The 27809-nt window shown below is 38.4% G+C and overlaps 1 protein-coding gene across 3 annotated transcripts in view; it reads right to left on the bottom strand.

The window, feature by feature from the left end:
- Katnbl1 (katanin regulatory subunit B1 like 1) overlaps positions 1-27281 on the bottom strand; it is a 36567-nt gene extending 9286 nt beyond the window's left edge. For all 3 annotated transcript variants that reach the window (XR_013108744.1, XM_034496685.2, XM_076929455.1), the window contains exons 1-3: positions 27142-27281; positions 1429-1544; positions 908-948 (exon numbers count right to left, since the gene is read on the bottom strand). Coding sequence is in view for 2 of the 3 variants with exons in the window: in XM_034496685.2 (XP_034352576.1) it covers positions 908-948; positions 1429-1530 (143 nt within the window). In the remaining variant the exon portion in view is untranslated. The remainder of the gene's footprint in view (positions 1-907; positions 949-1428; positions 1545-27141) is intronic.
- Positions 27282-27809: the final 528 nt, after the last annotated feature.

Genomic DNA, 27809 nt, shown 5'->3' with positions numbered 1-27809 from the left:
TAAAGTTCTGAAACCATGAGCCAAAAGAAATGTTTTTCCTGAACCAGGGTCTCTCACCCTGTGGCTCAGGCTAAGTTTGCATTGACAATTCTGCTGTCTCAGCTTCCCAAGTGCTAGAAATTTAGGCATGCACTACTACAATAGCCCCCAAAATGTTTCCCTGTAATAAAAAGTCACAGTCCTGGGAAGCTAAGTGGTGGTGCACGCCTTTAATCCCAGCAGAGGCAGGCGGATTTCTGAGTTTGAGGCCAGCCTGGTCTACAGAGTGAGTTCCAGGACAGCCAGGGCTATACAGAGAAACCCTGTCTCGAAAAACCAAAAAAAAGAAAAAAAGAAAGAAACATACTATCATAGAATATTTTACCAAAAGAAGCACCTTTTTCTGAGCAAACAGAAAGTCTTCAGAAATAGCTGTTTCACATTTTTATCCATTTCTAATTCTCAGTTTAACAGAAGACAGCTGCATTCTCATTTCTGTCTCTGTCGTTATTTAATATTATGCTATTTCTGAACAGCTCATACTGTACACTTATAAAAGAGTAGAAATGGACAAGACGAACAAGGACTTCAAACACTTCCTGTTGGGCTCCAGGGACCCCAGGTCACACCTTGGATACCCATGGTTTAGAAAGCTGCTTTTAGAGCTTGGTAACTGGATATAGCTTTCTGCCTATCTGATCCCGACAACCACATATTTCCTCTGACTATTAGTGTTCTTGTCACTGTTTAGGAATAATGGCATCTATTAAGGAATAGATGATGCTGATGCATTAGGGCAGAGCCTACACAGAGGAACTATTTGATAAAAAGTTAACTATAATCATAATAAAAAGAGTATTTACTTGTTTTATGTCTTCATTTCTAACTACCTTCAATATTCTCCTACAAATTTTAAAGAAGCTCTTACCTACTTATGTAAGTAGCCAACTGTTTTGGAGATCTCTTAACCTGAAAACAAAAATAAACAGTGGTATCATCTTCAGTTTTTTAATAGAGTTATACAAACTTTATGACTGAACGCAGTTTAAATAACGCAGTAGGTATTTTTTAGGTCAGTGTTTTCCTTGTCTTAATACCATGTTTACAACCAATAGGTACAATATTGTATTTTTGTATGTTTGGCAAAGTAATATATTATCTTTCTTTTTTTAAAACAATACCAGTCATATATGAACTTAAAGGGTGCTTATAATAAGTCAGTTCAAGTTTAATGTGGTTTAAAAAAATATTTCATTGTTAATCAACCTTTCAACGAACAAAATACATCTCTGAGTTCCTTATCAACTAAAATATTTATATCACAGCTTATAAAAACAGTATATTTGCCAAAATTTTCTTATAACTTCAGGAATACAATAGGTATGCTTCAATAATTCTACTTAACCTATGAAATTAAACAGATCTGATGGTTTAAACTATTGTACTTACCTCCTTCATGTTCTTCCTGGTGAAATTAGAGATCCTCTTTCTAGGAAGATCAATACTATTAGAGAAGTTCCGTTTTTTAACATGGTGAGTATCAAATGCCATAATCTCTTAAGTGCCTAAACAAAATAAAAATATAGAAAATTTAAAATTCCAAAAAATCCAATCTTTTATAGCATGTATATGCACATATATTAACAGCTCTGTGCTGTGCAAATGAGGCTTAACAGTAAAAAAAAAAAAGACATACTTCATGTGTGTGTATAACAAATCTGTAAGACACAGATTATTGTTTTCCTGAGACTCAACCAAGTACAGGTTGATTTGAAACTCAATGTTCAAACTTTGCCACTGTCTCCTAAACTCTAGAAATACAAATATAAGCCTTGTTTTAAATATTTCTAAAACCCGAAACACAGAAAAAGCACAACATATTATTTATTTCCCAGAAAATAAAGGCTCTTCAGCTTCTCATGGTTAAAGCTTAGTCTGGAGGCTGCTCTGCTGTAGAGTGAGAAACAAGGCAAGAAAAAAACACAGACACTAGATGAAAAGGGCTCCACAATATAAGCCTTATTTATAAAGAGAAAGAAAGAATACCTTCAGTTAAAGATAGTGGACTAGCCAAGCAGTGGTGGTATATGCTTTTAATCCTAGCACTCAAGGGGCGGGGGCGGGGGAGGGGACAGGGGCTTTCTGAGTTCAAGGCCAGCCTGATCTAAAAATCAAGTTCTAGGATAGTCAGTACTACACGGAGAGACCCTGTCTCAACTGCTGTCCTTCTGAAACATCATTAAAATGAAAAAAACAAAGAGGTGTTAAAAGGCATAATGTTACCATTATGGAGAAGAAGAAGAGATAGGAGCAACAATTTAGAAACTCAAAGCCAAACTGGTAATTAACTTCATAGGTCTTTTCAACATAACACACATGAAATTCTGTATTTCAATTTAACATACATAATAAAACTCTAAATCAGCAAATGAAAAGCTGAATGACCAAAGGTTTAGAATCTGGCACTACCAAGGACATCAAGAAGTCAGGATAAAGGTAACTCACCCCCCAAAAAACCCCAAATACACTAACTGAATATCCATTTAAGTCACTTAGGTTGATAAAAATCTTTTCCCCATCCCAGTAGAAGGCCAAAGTAGTTTTTATTGTTTGCTTGCTTCCTTTTTGAGAAAAGGTTTTACTTTGTAGCCCAGACTGGCTTCATATTCCTGATCCTCCTCCTTGGGTCTCCTGTCTATCAGGGTTACAAATATGTGCCAGGACTACAATTTTATTCTATGAAAAATATAAACCCAAGTTTTTACACATTAAATTTCAAAGGCCTTTATCTTCTTTCTTCCACTTGACTTATGAAGGCTTGCAGTCAAGCTCATATACTTCAAGGGGAGTTCACAAGATGTTTCTTTGGGAACTCTGACCAGCACCACAGTAAATCATACATACACACAAACCTGTGGGCACACATACACATCCCTTTAAAATACAGATACAATGATAGTCAAAGTGGCCAAAGAAGTTCCTGTATGTTGTTTACAGTGGTGCTCATCTGTCAAAGCTAACAAAACTACACACAGATATAGACACACATACATGAGTGAGTCATGGTACCTTATCCCTGCAATCCCACATTTGAGAGCAGAAACAGACAAGATCTCTTTAGGTTTAATACCAATCAGGGGTATAAAATGAGACTTAGTCTCAAAAAAAAAAAAAAAAAGGCAATAAAACTACTGTTAACATAACATAAACAAGCTATACTAAGCCAAAAACAAAACAACAACAACAAAAAAAAACCCAAATAGATGGGAATGTAGAAATGGCTTAGCACTTCAGAACACTGGCAGCTCTTCCAGATGACCCTGGTTCAATTCCCAGCAGCTACATGGTAGCTCACATGGTCTGCAATTCCATTTACAAGGAATCTGACACTCTCTTCTGGCTTTGGTGGGCACTGCATGCCTGTGGTGCACAGACGTACATGAAGGCAAAACACTCAAACACAATAAAAACTTAAAAAACAAAATGAAACAAAAAACAAACAAAACTAAACCTCAGCAGAAGCTGAATGACAAATCTGAGGATATCTTCCAGAACATACAAGCAAATGATAAAAAGAATCAAAAGACAGGCTTAGAGGAACCAACATTCAAACAAAAGGGAAGTACAAGGAAGACTAGAGAGACTAATTAGAGACCAATGAGAAGACTTAAGAAAAGATACAGGATTGGAGAACACAAATTTCTAGATGAAAAGGGTTCCACCTGAGTCACCAAAATGAATGAAAGCATATATAGAAGGTACATCACCTTCAAAATCAGAGAATTATGAAAAACTAGAGAAGGTAGCATAACCGGGTGTGGTGGCACACACTTTTAATCTCAGCACATTGAAGAGCAGAGGCAGGAGATCTCTGTGAGTTAGAAGTCAGCTCAGTTTACACAGTTTCAGGACAGAAAGAGAGACCCTGTCTCATAACAAAACAAAACACTCCCCTTCCTCCAAATTCAGGCAATTTACAATGTCCTATTTAGTCAAATGTGAGTGTGATAATCATTTAAAGTTCAAAACAAACTCCTTCCCAATAGCAATAGTGAAAAACAGTAACACAACATAAATAGATTTTAACACAAAAGATAGGAAGAAATTTTCCAATCTATACTGGAACAGGTTAGAAAGCTTAGAAGAAAAGTATTCACAAAAATGAAATGGGTTTAAAATAAAAACTGGGCTGGCATGGTGGCACATATCTTTAATCACAGCACTCAAGAAGCAAAGATCTCTGAGTTTGAGGCCATCCTGGTCTACAAAGCAAGTTCTAGGATTAAGAGAAATCCTATCTCAAAGAAAACAACAAATAAATAAAATACTGGGTACCCATTAAGTGAGAGAGAGAGAGAGAGAGAGAGAGAGAGAGAGAGAGAGAGAGAGAACTGTCAAAAATCAGAAAGAAATGGCATACTTTAAAGTGCTAAAACAGTGGATGAAATCTGACGATTTGTGACACCTGTATAGAAACTGAGATTTTGTGAGTGAAATAAACCAGGGACAAAAGGACAAGTAACTTATAATTTCCTATGTGGATTCTCCTAAAGCTGACCTTACAGAAGTTGAGAGCTGGGCTGATCAATAGGCTTTAAGTTGTAGGTGGATATGAGATACGGAGTTCTGGGATGTCAGAGTACAGCAGAGTGACTGTAGGTAACAATTATGTACTGTGTATCTCAACAGTCAAGCAGAAGAGATTCTGAATATTTTTACCCTAAGGAAATGGGTAAGTTTTCAAAGAGCTACATCCCAACCACACATGTAGCATTTTTTTAAATAAAAGACATTAATCACTAGAAAAACAAAATCAAAACTACATGAAATACTATTTTACACTCACTAGATTGCCATACAATGAAGACAAAAATAAGTGCTGAGAAAGATATGGAAAACCAAGGACTTTCAGGCATCATATAAAGTAACATGACATGGTCTCCCTCCCTTTGGCAGTATTGGGGGTGAACATCTAGGGTGACATGTATGTAAGGCAAGTGCTCTCCCAGTGAGCTAAAGCTCCAGCCCCTGGCATTTTCTGAAGTTAAATACCCACTTCTACATATATACTGAAGAGGAAGGAAACATATTTATACAAAATTTTGTATGCAAATATTGAGCACAGCCAAGAGACATAAACATTGGTGAATGTTTATCACCCAGTTAACAAATAAAGTGCGGCATATCTATATAGAACACTACTCAGCAGCAAAAAGGAAATAAGTACTCATAAGTCAGCATACACATGAACAGTACAGTAAGTACAAGAGACCATGACACAACTTGTGACAAAATTCCATTTATACGAAATAAATACATAGACAGAAAACCAATTGTTTGTTGCTTCTCAAGCTGAAGTAGGAATGGAAGTAACTAAACAGGGGCACAAAGTTTTTCAGTGACAGAAATGCTCTAAAGATCTACTGGGACTGGAGAATGTTCTATTCTGTCCTTACAATCAATGAATTGCACATTTATATGTCTCATTATGTATACTTCATATCACAATAAGGCTTTATAAAGGGAATTATTAAAATTGTAAGGCAAAGACTTGTTATAAAGGCTCTGTAAGCTACATACTCTGTTTTACCCTCGTATCATACAATTAATAGCAGCTTTCTAGAGCCATAATATAGAATTGTCCTTCTCCCTCAAAGGCACTTAGGAATGCTACTGAAACTAGTTTCAAGTTTTCTGTGTTTTTGAAGTTCTATTTGATAAGGCATAAAAAGAGAAGAATCTGAAATGTTGAAGACTCATTTAAAAAAAAAAAAAAACTCTTAATAAGCAAAGAACATAAGCAGGGCCCTAAAAGAATAAAAGCAGAGAAGAGACAGCTATTCTAACATTATGTTCAACTTCTAAACATCAGATATAGCATACATTTTCTTATAATAACACAATGCTTTCAATCAGTAGCTCGTTTGAGAAAAACAACAGCATAATAATGAAGCTCATGGGATGGTTTCTCTTTACACAGTAACTGTCTTCCACCTCAAAGATAAAAAGGGATCTATTCATATACTCTTATAATGGCTGCCAAACCAAGAGATTAAGCAGCTCAAAGTGTTCAGATACTCCCTGCTTTCTCACAACAAGAGAAACTCATTATACAGGAATGAAACATGCCTGGACAGTTCAAGACCAAGTTAGCTTTCTCTTTACATTCATATACTATATTAACTATTCACATTGTATTTAGCTCTGTAATTCAACTAGGCAATTTCTCTACCAAAACAAGGCAAGCTGTTGAGAAAGACATGCTTCTCCTTATACAAGAATTCCCTCCATTGTGGTTATCTCCTAAGAGTCATGAGGATAAAAACAGGTTTTAGCCACTATCTTTTTCTTTCTTCCTTCCTTCCTCCCTCCCTCTTAAATACATTTTAATTGGAGCTTTAAAAAAATCACTGCCCTATAATAATAAAATACATAAGCAAGAAATAAGTTCAGTAATGCAATGCCTTATCCATTTGGTCACCTTGTCATATAGTCCCAGTGCTCAGAGTCAGAAGCAGAAAGAGTCCATTTGTACACAGAGAGACCCTCAAAAAAAAAAAAAAAAAAAATCAAATCACTTCCAGAGAGTTGTCCTGAAAAGTACAATTTCTAAAAATTGGCTTTTTAAAGCACAGGGCATTAGAGGGTGTACTTCAATGGTACTGTGCTTGCCAAGCATGCACAGGGCCCTGAGTCTGAATCTCTACATCCACAAAACTTAATAATTTAAAAAATAACAACAAAAGCCTATTAAAACAGTATAGAAAACAATGCACTATATAATCTTGGTGTGATGGTTAACCTTGGTTATCAAATTGATTACATCTGTAAACAATTAAAACCCAAGCAATTGGACAATCTTTTTTGAGAGATTTTCTTGATTAGATCAATGAGTGAAGAGTCACCCTAAATGTGGGCTATACTTTCAGGTGGCATGAAATGACATAGAAGGAAACTTTTGCTTTTTGCCTACTTGCCCTGACTCTCACTGGCAAGTTCCTCTGTCCTGTTCTTGAGACATTCCTTTGCTGGTATTAGAACTTACTTAGGGATTAGAACTCTTAGGGATGCCAAGAGACTGAGGATGGCAGCCTCCTAGAGTAGAGCACCAGATTGGGACTGTTGAGAAACCCAGTCCTGTGAACTGCACAATGACAAGGTCCTTTGCCTTTCCCTCTAGAGACATTTGTAGTTGGATTTCTCAGACCACAATCGGCAAGCCACTCAATTAAGTCCCATATATAATATTCATTCTATCAGTGCTGTTCCCTTAGAGAACCCTGAATAATATACATGGCTTTCTTTCTTTCTCCCTCTTTTTCTCTTTCTTTCTTTCTTTTTGGTTTTTCAAGAGAGGGTTTCTCTGTATAGCCCTGGCTGTCCTGGTACTCACTCAGTAGACCAGGCTGGCCTTGAGCTCAGAAATCCACCTGCCTCTGCCTCCCAAGTGCTGGGATTAAAGGCATGTGCCACCACCACCGGGTTATTTATTTTATTTTTTAAAAGTTCTTTTAATCCTCACCCTCATATGAAACAAAAACAGAAAAAGACAAGTAAGATCAAACCAAATCAAAAAGATTTTGTACAAAAGACGCATTCATCAGAGAGACAACCTAAAGAATAGGAGAAATATTTGCAAATTATATAATTTGATGAGGAGCTAATATTCAGAATAATAAGGAACTCCAAAAGTGCAATAGCAAAAAGAAATAGAAAAAAAATCAAGCAGCTCAATTAAGAGTGGGCTCTGAATCATATTGCAGTTTGGACCTAGAATGTCCCTGAAAGTCTTCTGTGCTGAAGGAGATAGGGCAGTACTGTGAAGTCTGGAGGAAGTAGGTCATTGGCAGCATACTTCTTACCTCTTTGCCCCTGGTCACTCCCCTGTCTTCTTTCTTCTTGGTCACAGAGAAATAAACAGTTTTGCTCTACAAGGCTCTGCAGACCAAAATGTTCTGTCTTACAACAGGACCACAGCAATGGGGTCAAGTAATCCTGACCTACAACCTCTAAAATGAGCCAAAATAAATTTTTGCTCTTTTCAGATAGTTTTCTCAGGTATTCTGTCACATTAGTGGTAAGCTAACATAACCTACACCGACAAACAGTGTTAGCTAATATCACTAATCATGAGGGAAATACAAATCAAATCACACTGGATTATTACTATATTCCATTAGGAATACCTATTATCAGAAAGTACAGAAAACAAGCACTAGCAAGGAAATATAGAAAAGGGAACCCCCTTGGGCTGGTGAGACAGCTAAGTAGTAAGGTTCTTGCCACACAAACCTCCATGATATATCCTCAGAATCCATGTAAAGTTAGAAGGAGAAAACCAATTCCTCAAGAGTTATCCTCTGACTACGGCATACATGGACTCAACCCCCAACCTCCTACACACACACACACACACACACACACACACACACACACACACACTAAAAAGTCTATAAAAGAAAAGAGATCATTACACACCAATTAAGGAAATGTATATTATATAATCATTACAGAAAACAGTACAGAAATTCTTCAAAACTATCAAAAACTAGCAGATGATTTTGCAGTTCCACTAGTGGATGTTTATCCAAAAGAAACAATTCAGTTTGCCATAGATAACTGTACTTCTCTGTTTACTGTAGCACTATTCACAATAGCCAGTAAATGGAAATAATCTGTTTATTAGTGAATGAATAGATAATAGAAAATGTGGTAAATATAAGCAACAGAATACTACAGAGGATGAAATTTTACAACTTAAGACACCTGTATAGAAACAGAGATTTTGTAAGTGAAATAAACCAGGGACAAAAGGACAAGTAACTTATAATTTCCTATGTGGAGCTGACTTTACAGAAGTTGCCAGCAGAAGGATGGCCTGGCTGATCAATAGGCTCTAAGTTGTAGGTAGATATGAGATATGAAGTTCTGGGATGTCAGAGTACAGCAGAGTGACTGTAGGTAACAATTATGTACTGTGTATCTCAACAGTCAGGCAGAAGAGATTCTGAATATTTTTACCCTAAGGAAATGGGTAAGTGTTCGAGGAGGTATGTGCAATCTAATTCAACAACACAAAATGTATACATGCATTAAAATAACACATGTATCCTATGGATTTTTATGTTACAAATCTGTTTAAAAGTACACCTGATTAGTTAAAAACATTAAAAGAAATTTCTAAACTTAAGTTGGGGATGAGACATAGCTCTATGGTAGAGTGCTGGCTTAGCATGCTTGAGGCCCTAAGATCAATCCCAACCATTGTAAAACAACAAAACAAAGCTTTAATTAAAGTTATTGCTGGAGGGATTATAGGCCATCTTCTCAATAACAGGTTTTTCTATTTTCTAAAAGAATGATTTTTTTTTATGAGATCAGTCCTCTTAACTTTTCCAAAATTAGGACAACATAATCTAATTTTCTTACTTCTGCCCACTTGCTTCATTTTTTTTCTTTGATTTCTCACTTTGAACTGATTCTTCTGTGCCTGCTTTCAAGCATGCTCCAGTTTCTCCTATCAGCTCCTATACTCTTTCTGTTTTCCTTTCCTGCCAAATTTCTACAATGAGTGCTTTTTAGCCTCCAATTTGTCTTTAACCCTTTACAATTCTGCCTTATTCTGTTCTCTCATGTGAAAGTCTATCAATGTGACTGTCTATTGCTAAAACTATATGGGAGTCAGGAATAACGACAGATAACCCCTCAAAAAAAGAGGAAATACAAATGATGAGTCCCTGTTACTTTTTAATGGGAGAGGAGCAGAGTTGGAAAAGAAGTGCACCACTTCAGTGATGTTAAATAATCTTATAAGAAATCTGCTGGATGCCAGGCATTGACCTCTCTATGCACGCACACTTACACATAAATACATTTATACTTTTTTTTATATAGATGAGAGATGAATTTGCCCTAAAATCAACAGCAGAAATGCAAAGAGTTGGGGCTGGATTCTAGGGATTCTCTTTCTACTGTTTATAATCTTAACTAATAAACTACACTGCCTCCCAGTTAACAGATGTGAATACATATATACATGATGCATATACTTTGGAATAAATAAACCGTCTAGTTTATGAGTTTTCAGGACCTTCTATTCTGAATCTATTTTCTCACATGTAAAATATAAATATTATTGTGAAGATCAAATTGAGATTATATACATTAATGCTATTAACACTCATAACATTTACACAAAACATAAATATGTATGATTTAGTTCTTTGGAAAGCAAATTAAACACCACCAGAAAGCTTATGAAGTATGACGACATCTTGTCCTGCCACATTTGGATTAACTAATTTACCATTCAAACCAAGACACTGCTGGGAACTAGAGGAAGTATTATGAAAAAGCATGCTTGGACAACAGGCACAAACTATGTCTGTCCCACACAATCAGGATGTATGGATGTCTGACCTCAGTCAGTTCTAATGTTTACTCTCCTACAACTATTTTTTGATAATTTCTTTCTATAAAAATCATCAACTAATCAACTATAAAACTATAGACAAAGTGAATAACTACAGACATATACAACATGAATAAACTTCAACTGTATTATGCTAAGTAAAGGAAACTAAAATGTAAAAGGCTATTTTCATGACATTCTAAACAGCAAAAATATAAGTGTGGAAGGAAAAGTTATCAATAATACCCAGACACTGCAGGCAGGGAAAAGTTTACTCCAAAGAAATAAGAAAATTTGTGGGGTAGAGAGATGTTACATACTTTAATATAGTAATGATTGTGTCACTATATGGGAGTGACAAGTCATAGAAACAGTATGTCAATAACTGCCTTTAAGGAAATTAGGGAATAACACTGTTGTATAGCTTAGCAGTAGAAAGTTTGCAAGGATTTGGACTCAATCCCCAGCACAAGGGAAAAACAAGGAGAGAATCTATGGCTTTTCACTAGCATGCTTAGACATTAGGCACTTGCTTGATAAAAGTGAGGAACTGTGGGCTCATATCCATTGTCTTCCCTTTAGGAAACCTGTCTATTCTTAAGAATAGAGTCCTGAAAGCTGAAATATTCCTTAAAACACCTAGAATACACATATGTTCTGAATGGAAATTACCAAAGCCAGACCAACTGGTTCTAGTACTCAACTGTGTGGGTTGGATCTGACTCTGCAGACCAAGCTGAAGATGCCCTCAGTGCCCTTTGTATGCAATGGCATGTGGGAGTTTAAAAAGCTCAATCAGCAGAGACCTCTAGGCTCTTCCCATGCTCTCTCAACTCTCTGGGAACCTTACTGCACACTCTGCACTAGTATGTGCCACTGAGTAAAAACTAAAGAGTCTCTTGAAACTTAAAGATCAGGTTCAAAAGAACCAGGCGGAATTTCCCAGCTTCCACTTTTAACTATCCGTGTAACTTGGGAACTAGCTGTTTTAGGTTTTTTCATGAATAAAAGTAAAAATGTTTATATATTTAATTTGCCTTGACTTATACCAAAAGAATGAAAAAAACCTGCAAATAACAAAATGGGACCTTTGTTTTAATAGAGGAGAAACTGAAAGAAAGAGAAATGGGATCTTAGGAGATTTTTTTTTTTTTTTTTTTTTTTTTTTGAGATAAGAGTCTCATTATTTAGCCCAGGTTGACCTGGAACTTGTTATATAGCTATGGCTGGCATATGGATCCTGAGGACTGAATTCAGGTCATCTGAATTCAGTCCTCAGGCATCTCTTCAGTACAAATTTACTTTAAAATTATTATTGGTAGTTGCTTGTGTGTTCTCTCTCTCTCTCACATTCGTGTGTGCACACACATGCACACACACAGGCACTCAGGTGGAAGTCATAGGACAATTTTATGGAGGCTTATGCAGACACGTGCTTTTACCCACACTGAGCAATCTTAAAGCAGCACCTCCTCCTACTCCTCAAATTCCTGATCTTCCTGCTCCAAGCTCTTAGTTTCTAGAACTACAGGCACATACTATCATGCCTGGCTTAAGGAGAGAATATTTTGAGGGTCAAAACTGATTCCAAAGTAGCAGGCAATCTGTCCAAAGAGTGATATTGAACATTACACAGAAAGCAAAAGGAAAGATGGGGGCTGGGGGGACGACAATTACATGAGATTAGGGGAGACTAGGGGGAGAGACACAGGACATGAACAAACTCTGAGGACACTAAAGCTGTTTTACGAAGGAAAAGGATAGGGACCTCTAACTACTGTATGCATCCTCCAATACAGAAAGCATACCATTAAGTATCACTTTCCAAGCTTCTGTAATAGACACATTCTGTCTGTCAATGTTGCCTTTTTGTTGAAACAAAATGTTTCTTCTCCAGAAACTATTTCCTTTCTCCCTTTCTGCTTTATCACAGCCTCTCTTACTATGAAGATTGAATCTTTTTTTTTTTTTTTCCAAAGCATTTCGTGACTCTGGTGTTGGTACAAGGCTTCCTATACCTCTCAGAACACTCAGTTTTATATTGCACAGTTTCTGCCTTTGGCAGATAACAAATACATGAGGGCTTAAATGTAAGACATGACTGAGCACTAGCTAGTTTTAGTCTGTCTCCTCTGGCCAAATGAACTTCAAAGCTTTTTAAAACATTTAAAATTTTTCCTAAATTATGTGTCTGTATGTGCACACAAATGCCACTATGTGTGTAGAGGTCAAGAGGACAGCTTGTGGAAACTGCCTTCTCTTTTACTAGGTAAGTCACAGGGTTGAGCTCAGGCTGTCAGACTTGGCATCTTTATCTACTGAGCCATCTCTACACTATAAAACTTCTGATAGACAGGGATTGCATACATCAACATGTACTACCTAAAATACAATTTCACAACTACTACTTAAAATATACTATACACAGGCACATGCACATACACACCCCACTGAGTGAACAAACATGTGTAATCACAAAACACTGGTATTTTGAGGTTTAATTTTAAATGATAAAAATAGCCACCTTGGTGCCTGTAGAGGCCTGCTGAGAACAAAACTTTTTTTTTTTTTTTTTTTTTTTTTTGGTTTTTTGGTTTTTCAAGACAGGGTTCTCTGTATAGACCAGGCTGTTCTGGAACTCACTCTGTACACCAGGCTGGCCTCAAACTCACATATCCACCTGCCTCTGCCTCCCAAGTGCTGGGACTAAAGGTGTGCACCACCACTGCCCGGCCCGGGGAATAAAACTTCTAAAAGGCAACTATATCTGGAAGGCTGTGGTGCAAGGTCATTTTTGTCGGCTCTAAGTGAGGTCTCCAACACCAAAGAGAGCACAGAGATCTTAAAGAGTTGAAAGTGTTTATGCCCAAGATGAAGCTGCATTCTCCTTAAGAAATGTGCTTATGTATATCAAGCAAAAAACAACAGTGACTCCTGGAGGCAAACCAAACCAAACCAGACTGATCTGGAAAAAGAAAAGTAACTCTGGCCCGTGGGAACAAAGGCAGGTTCATGCCAAATTCCAAAGCAACCTTCCCACAAAGGCCACTGGACACAAAAATCTATGTGATGCTGTAGCCTTTCCAGATCTCAACTAATGAAAAAAATAAACAAAAGCTGAAAAGAAAAACATAACATATATAGTTCACACTTAATTCACTCCCTACTATGTGTCAAAATATGAACAAGTAGCATACGTCTTATTTCTGAGAAGAGTGACAAGCCAGTAGAACTTAATTATACTAACAAAAAAGCCATGGTTGGTACTAATTACTAGAAGGCAGAAGCAGTATATCCTATGGAGCACTGAAGCATTGGAATATATCCCAATTACACCTGTATCCTCATGACAAATGGGACATTTACAAGTGTACCATTTTTCCAGAGGACTGAGTTCAATTTCCAGAACCTACAACAGGTGGCTCATCACTACCTGTAACTGCAATTCCAGAGATATTGGACACTCCTGCCCTCTGCAGTCATGTGCACATAGCCATGCAGACACACACATATAATTTAAAATAATAAAAATAAAAGTTTTAAATATCAGTAGTTACTTTTCTCAGTGCTATGACAAAATATCTGACAAAAGGCAAAGTTAAGGAAGGTTTACTTTGGCTCACAGTTCAGAAGTATAGTTCACCATGTTTGGAAATCACGGTGGCAAAAGCTTGAGGGAGCTGGTCACACTGCAGTGAAAGGTAGAAAGGAGGAGAGAGGAATTCTGTTGCTCGGGTCCCCTTCTTCTTTTGATTCAGTACCAGAACCCAGTGTCATCCACATTTAAGATGAGTCTTTCTACCTAAATTAACATAATCTAGATAATCACTCAACAGGCATGCCCAGAGGCCTGCCTCCTAAGGGATCCTAGTCAATTTGGTAATCAATATTAACCATTATAAGAAGCAACCACAAAAACCTGAAAATGAAAATATCTGAGGACAGGACTTAGTTTTACTGTTTTAATTTTCTAAGAAGTACCTACTTTAATAATAAAATGTTTACGCCATTTACTTTCAAATAGACTATACAACACAGTTGTCCTGATTAAACTTTCTGTTGTAGTCATAAACACCAGGAGTAAAAGCAACTGGGAAAAGAGTTTATTTCATCTTCCACTTTACAGTCCATCATTAAGGGAAGCCAAGATGGGAGCTTGAAGCAGAACCACAGAAGAATATCACTCCCCCAGGCTCACATTCAGCTACCTTTCTTCGACAGCCCAGGCTTAGCTGCCTAAGATTGACACTGCCCACAGGCTAATCTGATGGAGATAATTTCTCAGCTGAGGTTCGAACTCCCCAGATGACTAGGTCTGTGCTAACTACAATTAGCCAAAGCAATATTCCAATCATTCTCACAAAAACTATATTCATTTGTTCAGCCTGGGCACTGAACCTCAGCCTTGCATACAGCAGGCAATTAAGTATTCTATCACTGAGCTATGGTCCCAGGCCTTTTAAAATATGAATTATTTAATCTCTATCTCTCCTTCCTTTCTTCCTTCTTGTTTTAACTTCCTCCTGAGGAATGTACCCAATATGGATTCCTTTTGCCACAGCCTCCAGAAGAGCTGAGACGACAGGCCTTTTGTGGCTCTTTGTTCGGTCTTATAAACAGCAACTCCATTTTAAACTGTCACATTTACTAAATTCATAACAAAATAAACTTGGCAAATATGCAGGGACTGACAGCTGTCCCTACGAAGTTAGTAAAGGTGGAAGTTACCGTCTCCATCTGTAATAAGACGTGTGCTTATTACGGATGGAGCACATGCGAGTCAAGTGCCCTCCCACTGAGCTACATCCCCTTAAAACGTAATTCTGTATTATCAGTCCTTTAATCTTCAAAAACTGACATATAAATATAAAATTTTAGCTTGATCAAAGATTAAGTAAGGGGGCTGGCTAAAAGTGCTTGCTGCCAAACTGACTACATAACTGGAAAGAGAAGCAACTCCTGCAAGTTTTCCTTTGAACCCTAGAGGTGCATCATGGTATATATACATATGGGCACACACACTAAATGCAAAAAAAAATAGTGTGAAGTTATAATTTTCTTGTATTACTAAGCTAAAAAGAAAAGGCAACATAGTACAGCAGGAAATACAAATACAGGACAGATAAGGCAAGTGTAATCTCGGTGAAGGGAGGGCTCAGGTAGCAGAAAATTGTTTAAAAACAAACAAATCCCAAAGTCAGAGTTACTGCTTTTAAATTTTATTACAGTCAGTTATTAGGTGTATGATATTACTTAACTTGCTATTTTCACAGTAGTACTGCAGTGAGTAAGTAAAATAAACTATTTTTTCGTGACGTTTCTTATAATAATAAAAAAAAAATCACGTAAAAGAATGCAAAATAAAGCCGGTCAGATTCATTTACCCACTGAGCCATTTTCTCCAGCCCTGTTTCTGCTCCCAAGGAGTTTATATATGATTAGGACAGGAATATAAACACTAAAGAAAAATTACAAAAAGATCTAAGAATAGCTATGTAATTTATCTGGCTTTGTGAAGTAGATCATGAAAGTAGTAAAATATATTTTTCTTAGCCGGGTGGTGGTGGCACACGCCTTTAATCCCAGCCTGGTCTACAGAGTGAGTTCCAGGACAGCCAGGACTACACAGAGAAACCCTGTCTCAAAATACCAAAAACCAAAAACAAAAACAAAAATACAAAATAACTATAAAAAGCTGGATGAAGTCGAGCACACCTTTGATCCCAGCACTTGGGAGACAGAAGCAGGTACATCTCTGAGTTTGAAGTCAGCCTGGTCTACATAGTGAGTTCCAGGATAGCCAGAAGTTCTGTCTCAAAAATAAACAAACAAATACATAAATAAATAAAACAAAAAATTATAAAAAGAAAACTGTGAAGCCATTCTAAGAACTTTGGTGTTATATAGTGGCTCCCCCAGCCCCCTTCTCAGCAACTAGAACTTTCTTACCTCATTACTGGTTATAGCTTTAAACTTCCCAACCTTTCTGGTTCTGGAATTCCATCATTCAAGTATAGCATGATGAGTAATAGACAAACAAGCACTTATAATGCAATATGCTAGGCATGATGATATTATCCAAGAGCTTGGCAAGAAAACTGCCTTTGGGCTTTTTGTTTGTTTGTTTGTTTGTTTGTTTTGTGGGTTTTGTTGTTTTTCTTTGAGACAAGGCATCTCTATGTAGCCCTGGTGGTTCTGAACTTGTTAGGTAGACTAGGCTGGCTTGAACTCACGGGACCTCCTGTTTCTGCCTCCTGAATAATGGCTGAAAGATGTGGATTACCACGCCTACCATGAAAACTGTTAAGTTAAACTATGCAATACAAAATGGAGCTAGAGAGATGGCTCAGTGGTTAACAGTATTAGCTGCATTTCTAGAGGACTTTGGTTCAGTTCCCAGCTTCCACATGATACCTCATAACCATCTGTAACTCAAAGCCATCTTCAAAGGCCCCTGTGGCCACCAGGCACACAGGTGGGTGCAGACATATATGCAGACAAAATGCCCATACACACAAAATAAATGTTTTAAATTACTTTTTTTAAAAAAGAAAAATAAATAGAAAATAAGTTTAAAGCAAGTCCTTTACAAATTCATCTTTTTAAAACTTTGAATTAAAGTGTAATTCAAAAAGGTTCCAAGCCTGGGCACTTACTAATCTTACAGTTAGATAGGGTCAAGTAGCTCTGATAAATGAAATATTTTAAAAAGGCTTTTTAAAAAAAGATTTATTTATTTTATGTATATGTACCATTTCCTTCCTCTAACCTTTCATGCAGTGTCCTCTTCAAGTCCTGGCCTCTTTTGTTGTTGTCACTGTTACGTATACATACCTAAATACAGTAACACTATTTGCTTTAGTCTGTGTAGTGTTACTTGGATGTATATGATTTCAAGCCTAACTACTTGGTACCAAATAGCCAATTAAGGGGCTCATCATGGGGGAGGGGGCATACACATACTATCTATACTCCATAACTCTCAGTATTCCTTAGCTGCTTATAAGATCATCTTACAGCTTCTATTGAACAGGGTTTGCCCTGTGGTTCTCAATGATTATTTTACTAAATTTTTTATCAATGTGTAAAGTTTACTTTTGTAATTATAAAAGTATTAAAACAGAGCAGACATATGCATCCCAGTTCAGAGCAGCAAAATTTATCCTTAAGAACAAAAAACTCCAGCTGGGCCGTGGTGGCACACGCCTTTAATCCCAGCACTTCGGAGGCAGAGGCAGGCGGATTTCTGAGTTCGAGGCCAGCCTGGTCTACCGAGTGAGTTCCAGGATAGCCAGGGCTATACAGAGAAACCCTGTCTCAAAAAAACCAAAAAAAAAAAAACCAAAAAAAAAAAAAAAAAAAAAAAAAAAAAAAAAACAAAAAACTCCCCAGAGTTTAATACTAAGCCAGACTTAAAAAGACTGCACCATTCTTTAGATTTGACCAATCTTCCTTAGGTATTTTTAGTTACAAGTCAGTGGGAAGTGGGCTGCTCACAGGACAGTACACTCAAAAATGATAGACAGTGATAAGTCAAGAAAGAATACTAAGAAAATTCAAAGACATTTGGAAATGTTAAATTATAAGTACATAAATATGGTAAACGCTAAACTGTGCCATGGAACGTTCTTAGTTTTACTTTCAGATGACAAGTTGGTTTATCATCCTGTTGGGGTTTTTTTGTTTTGGGGGACAAGGTCTCAAGTAGCCCAGACTGGCCCCCCAAGTGGCTATGTAGCTAAAGAGAACCTTAAAGTGATTTTCCTGTTCCTATCTCCCAAGTGCTAGGGTTTTAGGTATTACCAAGTCTGGGCTCTTACTAACTTTGAAGTTAAATATGGTCAAGTGGCTCTGATAAATGAAATATTTTTAAAAGGCTTTAAAAAAAAAAAAAGATTTATGGGCTGGGCGGTGGTGGCGCATGCCTTTAATCCCAGCACTTGGTAGGCAGAGGCAGGCAGATTTCTGAGTTCGAGGCCAGCCTGGTCTACAGAGTGAGTTCCAGGACAGCCAGGGCTACACAGAGAAACCCTGTCTTGAAACCACCCCCCCAAAAAAAGATTTATTTATGTTATGTATATGAGTGCTCTATCAGCATGTACACCTGTGTGCCAGAAGAGGACACTAGATCCCACAATAGATGGTTGTGAGCCACCATGTGGTTGCTGGGAATTAAACTCAAGACAAGAGCAGCCAGTTCTCTTTAACCACTGAGCCATCTCTCTAGACCCTCCCCCCCCCCCAACACACACACACACACACACACAAAGCCTCATCCCATACCCCAATCTAGTCTGTAACTCACTACTGAGACTAGGCTAGCCTTGGACTCACTCAATCCTGCTTTAGCCTACCGAGTGGTGGGATTACAGAAGTCAACTCACCTCACCCCATTTTAAATTTAAAAAGCCAATTTGTGTGGTTTACTATCATTGTTGTACCTCTATCATGATAGCCAGCCAAAGGTCAGAAAATTAGAACTCAACAGACACACATCCCTGAGCAAGGTCAACATAGAACAAAACCCCTAAACAAATATGTAGCATGAATCAAGGAGGAACAAAGCCTTGTTATTTAAGCCCAAGACTTGGGAACTGTTTGCTACTGCAAAATAATTTAGTCTCCATATTGGTGAGACATACAGGTAATGTGAGTACAGAACGATTTAGTCAGTCCATTAAATGAGCTTTAAATTGATGCTCCCAAATAGAATAATTTCTAAGTATTACTTGAGTTTCCAAACACGTCTCAAAAAGATTAAAAATTATTTATATGTAGTTTCAGTAAACAGATAATTCACTCAATGAATGTGATCCCATAAAGGCTGAGAATTAGTCTGCTAATGTTTCTTCATCTCAAAGCATACTTTCTAGGTGAGAATCACTTTTTTTTCCCATGTCAGCCATTAGGTAATCATTAGGCCTAGTCTAGGATCACATAAAAGATATTCTTTTTTTTAAAGACAGGGTCTTACTATGCAGCCTGGCTGTCCTGAAATCTAGTATGAGCCCAGGTTGATCTCAAACCCAGAGAGCTCTGCCTACCTTTGCCTCCTGAGTACTGGGTTTAAAGAAGAGCTAGTCTTTTTTTTTTTAAACTTATTTATTTATTTTATATGAGTACACTGTAGCTGTCTTCAGACACACCAGATCCCAAGACAGATGGTTGTGAGCCACCATCTGGTTGCTAGGAATTGAACTCAGGACCTTTGGAAGAGCAGTTAGTGCTCTTCTCTTAACCACTGAACCATCTCTCTAGCTCCAAGAAAAACTATTCTTAAATAATATTATTACTTGAGAATTAGGATGTCTAAAACAAAAGGGCCAGGGATATTAGTTTTCAGCCACTATGCTATGAATCCTTCATGGATAAAGTGCCAAATTTTAGTCACTATGTAAGATTTTTCTTACTCCAATAGTATACTCTGTTGATAATGCTCATTAAATGGTATAGGGAACAGACAATGATCAGATTTTTTTCTAGTGATGAACAAAAGTATATTTGGGGACTAAGAGGAGCAGACAGGGAAATACTTTTATAATAGTTCAGAAAGGTAGCCACAGGAAGAGTGGGTGCTTTACTACCACTGCATATTTGTATACCACAGGGTTGTATTCTGGTTGGTCTGTATTCTGATTTCTTTCCAGGTAATTGGAGCATGTGCATACTATTCTTACAAGCTTGCTTTTCTTCAACATTCACCCATTCCTTCATTTCTTCATTCACTTAACCAAGTATCAAATGCACATGCTGAGTTAATTACTGCTGTAGGCCCCAGGGAAATGTCTGAAAGTAACAAACACAAAGATCCTTGCTCTCAAGATGCCTATGTTCTAGCGGCTTTAAAATGCCATCCTAGGACTGGAGAGATGGCTCAGTGGTTAAGAGAACTGGCTATTCTTCCAGAGGTCCTGAGTTCCCAGCAACCACATGGTGGTCACATCCATTTGTAATGGGATTCAATGCCCTTTTCTGGTATGTCTGAAAATATCGACAGTGTACTCATATACATAAAATAAATAAATAAGTCTTTAAAAAAAGAAAAAAAAATAGAAAAGGATACTTGGTATTTAAAAAAAAAAATTCCATCCTATGATTCATTCCCTAATCCGATTATGAAGGTAGACTTTTACAAATGACTTCAGAAGATATCATTGTAACTAATTCACATTCACACATGAAAAACTATTTCTTTCTTTCCTTTCCAAAAGTCTCCCCTTGAAAATTTCAGTGAATTTTACAAATCCACTGCTTCTCATAATCGGAAAGACCTTAGAGATTGGATTAGTCAGGGTTCTCTACAGTTATAGAATGTATGGAATGTCTCTCTATATTAAAGGGACTATTTCTTACAGTTCAACTAACCCAACAATGAGAAGTCCAAAAATCTAGTAGCTGCTCAGTCCCAGGAAGCTAGTTGTTTGAGCCGGTCTTCTGTAGAAGCAGGTTCTAATAGATGTGCTGCCAAGTAAGTGCAAGCAGTCGAAGAAAAGTGAATCTTCCTTCTTCCAATGTCCTTATGTGGGCTTCCAGCAGAAGGTGTGGCCCATCACACCTGGATCTGGGACTTGTTTTGTTGCTAACCTTGAATTTAGAGATCTCCTGGCCTCAGTCTCCTGGGATTAAAGGCATGTACTACCTTGCCAGGGCCCAAGCTTTTCATGGCCACTATACCCCAAGATCTCCATGTCAAGATCCATGTCAGAAACTTGTGCCTTCCAGGCTCAAGGTCTGGATCACAGGTGTATCCTCCAATTCTGGACTGTAGATCATTCCAGATATAATCAAGCTGACAACCAGGAATAGTCACCGCAGAGTAATTTCAGTTTATAGATGAGATCAAGTGATTTGCCCAAGAACACTAACAGGAAGGGCAGGCTTGAAGCCATGACAAGTAAGAATGCCTACCAAGAGGTCCACAAATGGAGTGAGAGAAGAATCATGCAGGTCACAGGCATCTGGGAAACTAGTTCAAGGCAAAAGAATTTCAGGTAATGAATAACACATGAATGAAAAAGGAGTCACAGGGGCAAGGAGTCAAACAGGACCTTTCAGAGCAGTCCTTATTCCATCTCTACACTCAAAAAGACTCAAAATAAGAATAATAAATTTAACAAAAATATTTACAAAGAACATACTTAGAGAGAACAAGAAATAGCAAGTACAGTGTTAACTGAACCTGCTAAGGAAAAGTCAAATTAGATCCTATCCAATCATCAAAGAGTGTTCTCCTAGCTTAAGGTACGCCTTTAAAAGTCTGCCTTTCTGAAGATAAGGCAATAGCTTGTAATAGTACAGTGCTTGCCATGCAAGCATGAAGACCTGTGTTTGATACCCAATACCAACTGAAATAGTGCTAGAGAGGTGGGTCTCTGGGGCTCCGCTGGAAAGCCCCAGGTCTCAGTGACAGACCTATCTCAAAAAAACAAAGGTGAACAGATTCTGAGGAACATCTAAAGCTGACCTCTACCCTTCACATACACATCTAGGATGCTCAGGCATAAAGACTGTCATGGGTCCAAGCCAGCCTATCCCACAAAAATGAAGCCTTGTTATAAAACAAACAGAAACAACACAAAAAGCAAGTAAGTTTTAAATGGTTTTATAGATTGGGAAAGCCAAGATTCAAAGGCCATCTTTAGTGAGGGCTTTCTTCCTACAATAACAGGGGGAGGGGAATATGAATAAGAAAGTGGGGGAAAGGTGAGCAAAAGAGGGTAGAACACAGTTGGAACTCATCAGAATCACTAGCGAGGCAATGACATTAACCTCCTCAGGGGCATGGAGCTTATGATTTAAACACCTCTCATTAGGCTACAACCCTTACACTGTGTTACACTGTCAGTGTTACAGTTTGTACAGGAACAGTTCCCTACAGAGTCCTGTATTGAAGCCTTGAGCCCAGCTGGCTGTGCTATTTTGGAAAGTGCTGAAAAACTTCAGGAGATGGATTGAGACTAGGAGAAGTAGGGTGCCTATCATTTGGCACTCCATCTTGTCCTTAGCCCCTTCCTTGTCTCTGTACATGTTGCTGTTTCTGTCTTCCCCCAATCACTGTCACAATATTTTGTCTTACCTCAGACCCAAGCTGTGAATCCAGCCAACCTTTAGTTGAAACTTCATATCCAAACACAGATAGACAGACAGACAGACAGACAGACAGACACACACACACACACACACACACACACACACACACACCTTTCTATTCTTAAACTGTTTCTCAGGTATTTGTCACAGCAACCAAAAAACTAACAATTACAATCACAGATTGGTTTTGAAGGGGTCACTTACATAACAGCAATCAAGCAAAATGAATGATAAAACAGCAATATTGACTGGCATATTTTATGACATTCTGTATGAACCATATAGTTTTAAAAATAATTTCCCATTCCCCTGGGAAAAGTGGGGGTAGGAGTTATAGTCAGTTTGTAAAATTGTGTAATCCATACATTAAAAAAAACAAAAACTCAAAATTAGCCCTTTAAACTCTTTGATTCATAACCAAAAGTTAAAACAAACACACAAACAAAAACAAAAAACAAACCTTTGAAAAGAGGGTAAAGCAGAAAGCTTGCCATCTGAAATGTAAACTGATTTCAGGAGTTTGGGGGAAAATTAAGTTGATATATAAGGGTCTTCAGTAAATCTCAGTAGGAGTCAGGTGTGTGTATGTAAATATATGTAGTACATATATTTAACCTCATCACTTGGGAGTCAGAATCAGGTGGATCACTGCATTCCAGTCCAGCCTCATTTACATAGTGAGTTACAGACCAAACATTCTCATTATGTTGTGTATGCGAATACAATTCACATTCCAGAATGAAAATTATAAGTATACAACTTACTTTACTGTTTCCACTGTTCTTTTATTGGCTTCTCAAACATAAAACCTTAAAAATGCTGAAGATTTTAATCCTGATTTATTTATTTATTTATTTATTTATTTATTTATTTATTTATACATGGCCTCACTATTTGACAACCCCAGTTGTCAAATCATCTTTTCTTTTCTTTTTCCTTTGGCAATGATGAGTACCTAGCATTCTGCCATATCTCCAGCTATTTTACACACACACACACACACACACACACACACACACACGTTCAATCACTGTGTTCCAGTATTTCTTCCTTTGAATGTCTTTTCTGAATGTAAAGCAAAATTTCCAATTTCAAAGCAGCACATGTATACGTGCAGTCATACATACAAATACTATGACTGTAAAAGTGTTAACTTTTAATTTCTTTTAGGTTTATTTTATATGCATGAGTGACTCGCCTAAATGTATGTATGTGTACTACATGTATGCCTGACACCCACAGAGGTCAGAAGATGCCATCTGATTACCTAAAACTGGAATTATGGATGGCTGTGAGCCACCACATTGGTACTGGGAACTGAACCCAGATCCTCTGCAAGAACAAGCACTATTCACTGATCAACTATGTCTCCAGTCCCCTAAAGAGCATTTGTTTAAACAATGGAAAGATGTGGATTTATTTTGAATGTACTTATTTTATTAATGTATGTGTGTGGGCTTTCCTAAATGTGCACCACATACATGTAATGAGGCTGGAAGTACAGTGCAATGTAAGCCATCTGATGTGTGTGTTGGAAATCTGGTGTCTCTGCAAGAACAGCAACTGTTCTTAACTGCTGAGCTGTCTCTCTAGACCATAATCCCAATTGTATAAAAAGAAAAGTAGTTATCAGCCTTTAAAAAGTTTCAAAAGAAGCCATACGTCAAAACATTAACAGTTATTCTATTGGGGTATTTATAAGTGATTATTTATTAAATACTGTGTGTGCATACACATGCCAGAGTGCAAACAGAGGTCAAAGAACAACTTTAGGGAGTTGGTTTTCACTTCTACCTTGCTGAAGAAGAGTCAGTCTCTCTCTCTCTCTCTCTCTCTCTCTCTCTCTCTCTCTCTCTTTCTCTCTCTCTCTTTAAATATTTCTAAATTTATTTTATGTATATAAGTACACTGTAGCTCTCTTCAGACCCACCAGAAGAGGGAACTGAACCACATTACAGATGGTTGTGAGCCACCATGTGGTTGCTGGGAATTGAACTCAGGACCTCTGGAAGAACAGTCAGTGCTCTTAACTGCTGAGCCATCTCTCCAGCCCCTAAGAGTCCCTCTTGTTTTTACCATGCTGCAGTAATACTGCAAGTGAGGTGGCCCTCAAGCTTCTGGGGAATTCTCTGTCTCCCATCTAGCCTAAGCCTCCCATCAGAGTGTTTGACTGACATTATAGACTTGTAACACCTCATCCACCTCTTGGGGTCTTTTTTGTTCTTTAATGTGGGTTCCAGAATCAAACTCAGGTCATCAGAGTTGTAAGGCAAGCACTTCTGGCCACTGAACCATCCTGCTGGGCCTTATGATTTTTGCTTATGTTCTGTTTTCTATTTTCTATTATGTTCATTTTCTATTTCAAATTAAGTTTTATTATTTTTACATTTAGATAAAATAATATTTAAATGATTCTACCTTAATTTAGCATTCTCAATGCTCCTGTCTATCTCCTACATATCTCTCCTCCAGGACTGGAACAGCTCTAAACCAGCTCCTAATGTCATTATAAAGTCTAGTTGTGTTCCTAAAATTTGTCATTCATACTTACCTATAGCATATGCGAGTGGAAGCCAGCCACATAACCAACCAACGTACAACAGGGCTTCACAGCCACAGCAGCACTGATGCTTGGAGTGACTGTTTCTTGGGGGTCTGTCTGATGTAGGATGTTTGTAAGTAATGCAGCCTATGGTCAGTAGATTGACAGTAGCGCCCTTTCCTTAAGTTTGACAACCCTAAATATCCTATGGAGGAGAAAATTTCACCCAGTTGAGAGCCACTGAAACAAAATTTTACAAATTCCCTAATCTTTGTGTGCCTGAGAACTCTGTATCAGGCTTCTATGACATGTCTCATTTACACCATTTGCGTGCTGGAGAACTCTGTGTCTCTATCAGACCCTATGACATGCCTCATTTACAACATTCCCCAGTCTTGTTTGTTTCATATGTTAACCAACATGAACTTTTTAAAAGCCCAGGCTTACTGTTCCCAATAAAAGTAATTTTTATTCTGAATTCCTAGTCTTTGAACAGTTTCCTCAGTAACATACCCTGCCTCCCCTTCCATTAAATGTCTTACATAAGTCCTTCAATTGTTAGCTCTATGGCAGCTTTACTCAGTTCAGATCATCATAAATCACTGCACCAATGAATAAGTATGTTACTTTGTAACTAATCTCACACCAAACTAACTTCCCTAAGATTTGTTGCCTGGCACATTTCTTGCATACAGCTGACTGGATTCAGTACTGAGCTGTATACTTAGGCAATCAAACTCTCGGTAATCACTGAATGAAGTTAAAAGGTCCGTATAAATAAGTGCTGACTACTCGGTGTAGCTTGTTCTTGAGGTGCATCTCTCTGCAAGGTGTTCATTCCAAACACTAAATAGTACCCCAGTTTTAAAGAATCATGTTTCAGCTGTTCTCTACAGTCTCTGAAAAACGAACCCATAAACCTTATTTCTATTTATCTTAGTAACATTTTTTTTTTTCGGCTCAGACTCAAAACTTAAGTGTGATCAACACGAGCAGAGAATGTGGTTGGTGTGTGGATTTATTCATGTGTACACAAAGGTGTACTCACATAAATATTTCCGAAGCTCAAGTAAATGAAACAACACTTTGGACATTAGTAAGAGCAAGGCAGAAGAGGCAGCAGTACAGCCTCCATGGGGCAAATAGTTATGTAACCCTGCTCAAGGTACTTAACTTGCCTGTGCCTTTTTCCCCTGTCAAAACGATGATACTATTACCTATTCCAAAGCAGCAGTCTTAAAACAACCCTTAGCACGCACGCACGCACACCCCCAAATAAATCACTTGTTATGGTTTATTACAAGTCCAGCTACTAGCCAAGTAAAAACCTCCATGCATAAACTTTTGACTTGAAGAAGCTGATTTAAAAGAAAGAAGAAAAATCCTGAATGATTTTGTGTAAGTTTCAGATATTAGGTGGTCTGGTGTCTCAGAATGCTCGTTAAGTACGAAATTGGCAATAACTATAGAACTAATATCTTTTCCAGTTACTTTTTTCTCCAGATATGCCAAGGAATTGATATGTTTTCAAGGAACTTTATAAGCCAGTACAAAACAAATCGACTCTTTGTTATCTGCATGCACAAGCTCAGTTAAGCACCTAGGTACAATAACAGAATAAGTTTTCAGAAAGCACAACGCGGTTTTAAAAGTTGCAGTCAACGATTCTTATGCAGCTATGTCAGGTTTCTGTCCTGAGAAACAAAAGCCGATCTGTCCGGGAATCAAAAATTCCTCAGAAAATAAGGAAATGCCTCAGCCGGGCCTAGGCAGCTCTGGGGAAAACCTATCCTCGCACAGCAATCTTCTCACGCGTCCCGTCTTTCCCCGTGGGGTGTAGATGTCGACTCCACCCGAAGTTAAATAAATGACAGCAGGTTTGACCCACGCCTCTCCGGCCAGGACCCCCGAGGCCTGCAGCTCCAACCTCCCAGCTACGGCTCGCCCAGGGGCTCCGCCGGAGACCGGGGCCCCACCCGCCTGCGCCCCGCCCCGACCCCGCCGCCCAGCTTGGGAAAGGCCGCTGCCGCGGGGCCTGCGGGTGGGCCCGGCCAGCTGCTCCAGAAGCCTGCCACAAGAGCAGCAGCGAAGGTCCCAACCCAGTCCGGCCGTCACTTACCGGTGCCTCATGGTACCGCAGCGCCTGAGCCCGGGCACTGTGCTGACGAACCGCGCCCGGCAGCTCAGAGCGTCCTCCGGATCCCAAGCCGGGCCCCACTCAGAGCCATTCAAACACCGCCGCGCGCGGCCCGCCGGGATAGCTACCCAGTGGGCGTCCTGCCGGGCCCCGCCCAGCTCAGGCTCCGCCCCTCGGATGCCTGCCGGAGGGGGACCACAGTGCGTGACAGCAGCGCCCCCTCGTGACCACAGGTGTACCCGACGTTTTGCTACAAGAACAGCGACCCTGCAGGTTAGGGATACCCTAGGAAGGAACTACACTTGTGGCAATCTGCTGTTAAAATACGTCCAGGGGAAGATGAATATTCGTTCTCATTTAAACGACCAGGATACAGTGCTTAAAAGCGTGGACTCTGGAACTGTACGACTTTGGATGAGTCACAAAACTGTGTGGTTTTGATTTCCTCATCTGTAAAATGGAAATGAGAAAAATGTAGCTGCCTCTTAGTGTTGCAAATGGGTTAATGCATACAAAATGATACGGAGAGCATCTGGCACCTGGAAAGCTCTACATAACCGCTAATTGTCTTGTTTTCTGTTATGTGCCACACTTCCAGAATCTCTTAACAATTTTTATAACCATTAAAAGAAAAACCAACAACTTCCAAC

The sequence above is a fragment of the Arvicanthis niloticus genome, chromosome 2 (assembly GCF_011762505.2).
Source record: "Arvicanthis niloticus isolate mArvNil1 chromosome 2, mArvNil1.pat.X, whole genome shotgun sequence".
NCBI classification, from domain to species: domain Eukaryota; kingdom Metazoa; phylum Chordata; class Mammalia; order Rodentia; family Muridae; genus Arvicanthis; species Arvicanthis niloticus.
This window is presented reverse-complemented; position numbering and strand designations above follow the sequence as displayed.